The 7025-nt window shown below is 33.5% G+C and overlaps 2 protein-coding genes across 2 annotated transcripts; one reads left to right on the top strand and one right to left on the bottom strand.

The window, feature by feature from the left end:
- On the top strand, window positions 2221-5296 carry LOC18609296 (dnaJ homolog subfamily B member 1). The gene is made up of 2 exons (XM_007044331.2): window positions 2221-2971; window positions 4564-5296. The coding sequence occupies exons 1-2, from the start codon at window positions 2481-2483 to the stop codon at window positions 5009-5011; spliced, it is 939 nt and encodes a 312-aa protein (XP_007044393.1). The 5' UTR covers window positions 2221-2480; the 3' UTR covers window positions 5012-5296.
- LOC18609295 (thioredoxin H7) lies at window positions 5389-6301 on the bottom strand. The gene is made up of 3 exons (XM_007044330.2): window positions 6117-6301; window positions 5910-6032; window positions 5389-5812 (listed from the first exon to the last, which is right to left on the bottom strand). Exons 1-3 carry the CDS (start codon window positions 6210-6212, stop codon window positions 5681-5683), a joined length of 351 nt encoding a protein of 116 aa, XP_007044392.1. The 5' UTR covers window positions 6213-6301; the 3' UTR covers window positions 5389-5680.

Genomic DNA, 7025 nt, shown 5'->3' with positions numbered 1-7025 from the left:
CCTGCATATTTATGGCAAACTCATAGCTTTTCCTATGTTTAGTAAGGAAGGTAAAGCCTTCCAAATATCAGAGAAGAGATATACGGAGCTGAAAAGGGTTTGTGTCAAGTTTTATTGTTAAAAGCTAAACGTTATGCTTACTACGATACATAACCAAATATATAATTTATGTGCGATTTTGTATCATATAATAAAAAATAGTTTATTGCTATTTCAGAAATCTTATTTCTTTTATTTTACACCTTTGAATTCAAAACCTCGAAGTTAATCTATGAAATTCTAATTGTAGAGTTGTGCCCATCAAAAACATAATGTGATAAATTAAAAGGTAAATTTTCAAACAAAAGTAGACAATGTAAGCTTGTAGAATTATTTACAAAAAAGGATCAAATAATAAATAACACCAAACCTAATTGGACATGGTGTCCTTTAATCTTGATTAAAAGGTGTAATTTTGTAAATTAATTAGTAGATAAATTAGGAGGAATAAAATCAATGAAGGGAAACTTAATTGAGGAGTGAAGGGAATGGAACAAGTAGAGATTATATTTGGTAATTTTAGATACGACATAGGGGTAAACAGGTTTAGATTTTAATTTTAATATATTTCATGTCTAATCATATTTGACACATTTAAGACATGAATAATATATTTAAAATACGTTTAATTAATCGTGTAAATCGTATTATCTTGTTTAAACATATAAATGTGTTTAATCGTCTTTAAACGTGCATACGTTATACGTTTATCAACTGGTTAAATATTAATGTTAAAGACTATTTTAGCCTTACCTAAATAATTTTAAACAATTATTTTAATAAGTTTTATAAATTTTATAAAAATAATAATGTAATTATGCCATGCCCAAACTTTAATTTTTGAACTTTTATTTTATTATATTTGATGTTATTATAATTTTGTTTTGTTATAATTGTTTTTATAACTATTAATTTAATTTAAATAATAAAATTATATTTAATTTAAATATTGTTATTTAATCATATTAAATATGTTAATCATGTTATTAATTGTGTCGTGTCATATATTGACACATTTAATAATCGTGTTAATCCTATTATATCGTATTACACAGTTGTTAAATATATTCGTATACGTGTTTCAGATTTAAGATATGAATATTATTTATATTGTGTTCGTATTTAATCTTAACGTATTTCATAATTAATCATATCTAACACAATTATGATATGAAAATACGAATTACTAAATCTAATAAAAATACAGCATAAAATAAAATAGGAAATAATGAATTGACCAAGATGTGTTGGATCAATAATAAAATACTTGGGAGTAGACGATGTCGTTTTCAAGGGGTATTTATTTTGTTGCCTATCCGATGATTCCGACCAGAATCTGTATTCATTTAAACAAAATAATTTGACAATTCTTTAAACGCAAGATACTCTCTCTACCCCAGCTATTCCTATTCCTATTCCTTCTTGACTGCACGGCACGTCCCATTATAGTATTCCCATTTTTCGCTTTTTGATACCTTCACAAGCCTGTCACCTTTCTAAATATATTACATTCTTTTCACATAATTAATTATTTATGTGTCATATTTGTTTTATAATATTTATATAGTATCATTTAATCATAAAAAATTAACATTGTAAATATTTATATTGAGTATTTATAATTGGAGGTTTTTGATTTTTAAATTTATTGATTAATGAAATAATAATATTTGATTTATTAATAATGTATAAAATCCATATATTGATCCTACATTAAATATAAATTCTATAATTGTAAGTACCTACGTGCACAAAAAAGAAAGTTGTCATTTATAAAATTAATATTTACCTAAGAAGAAAAGGTGTAAAGATTGAGATTGCCTCAATTAATGTTTTCTTTTTTGAAAATATGAAAAAAAAGAAATAGAATCAGAGCTAAGAATTTGAATATTATAGAATCAGGTACAACTTAAAATTTTATACTATATTAGTACAAGAAAGTAACTAGTACTATATTTAATTAGTATGATTTGCTTGAAATAGTAGTAAATTTAAATTAAACCACAAATATTATCTTGAATTTCTAAACCTGTAGTCAAATTTTACAAGAAAAAGAAAAAACATGGGTGGAAATAGTAAAAAAGCAACTAGATTGTGTGGACTGTAGTAGAATATGTGTGGTGCCCAAATCCAATTGGGTATTGAGGAAACTTTCGGGGCATAAGCTGTTACCCAAAACTTTGCCAAAATAAAAAATCAAGCAAACGCGTATCAAAAACCGCGATTACTGCTCCAGCTATCTCGTATCCTGTTTCCTTTTCGCTTCCTAAAGCCGGCAGACTCGCCGCTGCCTTTTCTCCTTCCCATTTCCCATTGCCAATTTCCACTTTCCTACATCATCCCCATTAGCAGTCAATCCCACAAAACCCCAAAACCAAAACCAAAAAGAAGTTCACATCTTCCCAAAACCAAAAATAACGACCCCAAGAGCTGATAATCAAATGGGAGTTGACTACTACAACATTCTTAGAGTCAGCCGTAACGCGACGGAGGAGGACCTCAAAAAATCCTACAAACGCCTAGCCATGAGGTGGCACCCGGACAAGAACCCTGTCAACAAGAAAGAAGCGGAGGCTAAATTCAAGCAGATTTCTGAAGCCTACGACGTCCTCAGCGACCAGCAAAAGCGTCAGATCTATGATCTTTACGGTGAAGAAGGGATTAAGTCTGCTGAATTATCCAGTCCCAGTGGCTTTGCTGGCGGTGGTGTCGGTGGTGGGGCCTACAGGTTTAATCCGAGGAATGCGGATGACATATTCGCTGAGTTTTTTGGAGGGCCCGAGAAGAGGTTTTATGGAGATGGTGGGGTCGGGAGTCAAGGGAACAAGAAGGCGGCGCCGGTCGAAAGCAGGTTGGTTTGCAGTTTGGAGGAGCTTTATAAAGGTGGTAGGAGAAAAATGCGGATTTCCCGGACCGTTCCTGATGAATTTGGGTCGGTACATGCGATTTTTTTTCTAATTTTCATTAATGTGGATTTTTTATATAAAAAATTTGGGATTTAAGGAAAAATTTTGCATGCTGGAAGATGGTTCCTTTTTTTCTTTATTTATTCAATCTGTTTTTGTTTGCTGCTTACAAGATGACTTTTGGGGAAGGAGCAATCTTGGAATGGATGTTAATTCTTCATTTTTTTTCTTTTTAAAATCGAAGGAAATTGATTCTTTTTAATGTTTTTCATTGTGAAAGAATTAAACTTTTTAAAAATTTAAGACTTGCAGATAATTTATGCATGGTGAAGGTATTTATTTATGAAAAGCAGAGGGGAGGAGGGGGGGGTTGTATTTTGGATTTGGTTTTTGCCAGTTATGTTGTGAAGATTTGAGGGAAAGTGATGATGGTGTCCCTAATTAGTGGTTTTTACTAGGGTCTACTCAAATTTGGAAAATATGGGCCCTTATGAAATTTCTTTCGGATCAGTTGATATTTTGTGGATGTGCTGTGAATTGATGTTAGTTGGGTTATCCTAATTCTGCTTCCAAAGCTGTATATTGGTTCGGTTCTGATTGTTCTATGTCCTGTTTTATAAATTTGCATTTTGGTATGTTGGGAACACAAGTTGGTGAAATCAGAATTTGATTGCTAACTTTGGTCGGTTGACCCCTATGGACTTGCAGCTTGTGGAGTTATCCAGTAAATGAAATTACAGTCACTACCTCTTATTTTGTATTTTGGCATGTTATTACCCTGGAAAAGATTTTCGGTCTTATAATATTAGCCCTGTTTGCTATTTACCAGTTTCAGTCATAGAATATTAAGCCAGTTTGTTATTTACCTGTCTAGCTTCATTTGTTCTCGTCCTATTATATTTTAGCAAATTGTTCCTTCACTAATAAAGCAATTAAATCACTAGAACCCTGGCAATCTTATTTATGTAAATCATGAAGACAAACATGTCATTGTGATAGTAGTGTCAGAGGTTGGAAAACGCTCCTTGTTACTTTGTTGTCTTCCAAATGTTTTTATAGGCTGATGGAGTTTCTTTTGTTGTCATCTGTGTGTCCACTTGAATGAGAAATGTGACACTTCTGTTGTCCTCGTATGTTTGTGTCGGCTGAGTGGTTGATTTAGAAAATAAATTATAATTGACCTGACAACATGGTTTGTATCAAGACTCGCTGCTATTACGAGATTTTAATTGGAATATTGAATGTGTTTATCCTTGATGTATGTTTATTAGTTAAATTTTCAGGATTTAAAAGTGACCTAGACAGTACGGACCTTCACTTTGTCCACAGTTGAATTCAATCAGTTTGGCTCTGAGGTGTGACTGACTCCAGTTTATTCAAAACAAGTTATAACCTTACCTAGATAAAAGTGTAGTGTAGTGAAATAAATCTGCAAAAGTATAGGATTTTTAAGTCCCTTTTGTTTTTTTCCCCTCACTTCTTGCATTGTTTTCATCACTTAAAATATTGGGTGGGAGCAGCAACGTGTAGTGATTTGGTTATTCCTGAATGCTACTGCTTTGTTGTTTTTCTGGATTCTTTTCTTCTCTCTTTGATATGCAAGTAACATTGTTTGCAGTAAGCCAAAGACCGTGGACGAAATTTTAAAAATAGATATCAAGCCTGGCTGGAAGAAGGGCACAAAAATTACTTTTCCTGAGAAAGGAAACCATGAACCCGGCATCACTCCAGCTGATCTTATCTTTGTGGTGGATGAGAAACCCCATGCTATATTTAAGAGGGATGGGAATGATCTGGTTATCAATCAGAAAATCTCTCTTCTTGAGGCCCTCACTGGGATTACCCTCAGTTTGGCAACCTTGGATGGAAGAAATCTCACAATCCCGGTAAAAGATATTGTGAAACCAGGTCATGAAGTGGTGATCCCAAATGAAGGAATGCCAATCTCAAAAGAACCTAGCAAGAAGGGACACCTTAAAATCAAATTTGAGATCATCTTTCCGTCAAGGCTCACTGCAGAACAGAAGTCTGATCTGAGGAGGGCATTGGGTGGAGCTGATAAATAGTCAATAGTCCATGCTTGAGGTCACAACCATCTATTAACACTGATTGATATTGATTGTCAACTCAATGTAAATAGGTTTAATTATCAACTACTAAAGAGGAAAGATTGTGCATAGTAGGAAACAAGTTTGAAGGGTTGCAAGCGATGTTCTGCCACTATATTCTAATTGAAAATTGTATACTTGTATTCAGTGGTGGTTTTGTACTGGAAGTTGCAGGAAAGAACTTTCGTGCTATATATTTCGGAAATGACAGAATTTTAATGCATTATCTGTTTTCAAATTTAACCATAGGAGTTTGCATGTATTTTAGAATTATATATTCTTTTTGATGGAGTATTTTGAATTATCATATTGTAGACATGTTCATGTTCAGGACATCAATTCGAACAATGGAACTTGCTATTGTTAAATTGTGCAGTAGCATGCTAGGATTAGAAAGAAAGGCTATGACTTTAAACAAGAACTCTGACGCAAAATAAAAAAAATTGTGTATCATTGGCCACTGGTCATATTAGCGTTACAGCAACCTTATTTAGCAGTGGCTTAATGGTGTGTATCACCATCGGTTATGTGTTGCTATTTTTTATTTCTCTCTTATTCCTCTTAAAGGTAACGGAATATAACTCCAGGGCCTTGCTGATAGTGCATTCACCATGTTGAATTCTTACATCATATCCTGTGTTTCTCAATCATCCTCTGCAATTCATCCTTCCTGGCCCCAACCAACCTGTCTACTTCTTTCCCTTTCTTAACAAGAACGAAGGTTGGCATTGAATCAACCTTTAATTCCCCAGCCACATCCTGTTTCATTCATATTTTGTGTTCTTCATTAGTAAAGGATACTGCAAAAAATGGAAGTTAAAAGAGTAATATGCAATAGCAGAGAATTAAGTGTTACCGCCAACAGATCCACATCAATCTTGATGAACTGAACATCTGCATATATGGTGGCAAACTCTTCAATCGCTGGTTCCATCCGTTTGCAAGGTCCACACCACGTGGCCGTGCAATCGATAACCAACTTTCAGCACCAAACAAGGAAAAATGAATCAGTAACATTTACCTCAACTAGTAACCAGGTTAAAAGATAAGCAGTGAAGTTTACCAGCTTGTTACTTTGCTTGGAGGCCTCGAGCTGCGCTCTCCACTGGCTCTTGGACTGCATTTCAATGATCCGAGGAGTGGAAGCGTTAGCCCCCATTTTTTTTTTCTTAACTATAAACCTAAGTTGAAATTAGACAACAATATTCTTGTCAAAGTGCTGAGGCTTGGAATATTAGGATGTATTGGTGGGTCTTTATATAGGTGGTGGCCTGGTGATATTTAATTTTGGTTTTGAATGAGTTCTACATGCTATGGAATAGGATATATTCTAAATTCCATGACAAGACCAGCTACTTGGTAGAAAATTATTCATCTATTTTAAGAAAAATGGAAAATGCACTAGTACAACTTTAAAGATCGTTTGATAGCTAATCTGGAACTGTTTGACGCCTGACAACCTGGTTTTAAATCAAAAGGGATCCCCTCAGCCTCTGACAGCCGCCCATTCATGGTAGAGCATCTTTGTTTTTTCTTCCGAGATTAATATGTATAAAAAATAATATATATATATATATAATATTGATTGATAAGTTTGATCCATTATAATTAGATTTGAAAGCTGTAATTTTCTCTTTCTTCGTATCTGGAACTAAATAAAAAGCCTGTAACTGAAAGGGTCAAGCGAAATTTTGCCTAAATAGACAGCTCCAAGGTCAACGTCTTGAGAAATACAATGGAATTCAAGTATTTTATTTTATTTTATTTTTTCTGGACGAGAAAAAAGAGCTAATAGAATATAAGCGGCGGTGACTAAAAGTGAGAGAGACATCCAGTAGGCTAAAATGAACCCAAGAGACAAGAGTATAATTTACAACAAGGGGAAGAAATTCCTGGTTAGGCGAATGTTCATGTTCATGTTCCTGAAAATAATTAATAATCAAAAACAGAAAAAGAATGGGAATCATATCCG

This window comes from Theobroma cacao, chromosome 2 (assembly GCF_000208745.1).
Source record: "Theobroma cacao cultivar B97-61/B2 chromosome 2, Criollo_cocoa_genome_V2, whole genome shotgun sequence".
Classification (NCBI taxonomy): Eukaryota; Viridiplantae; Streptophyta; class Magnoliopsida; order Malvales; family Malvaceae; genus Theobroma; species Theobroma cacao.
Note: the sequence above shows the minus strand (reverse complement) of the source record. Positions and strands in the feature narration are given on the sequence as shown.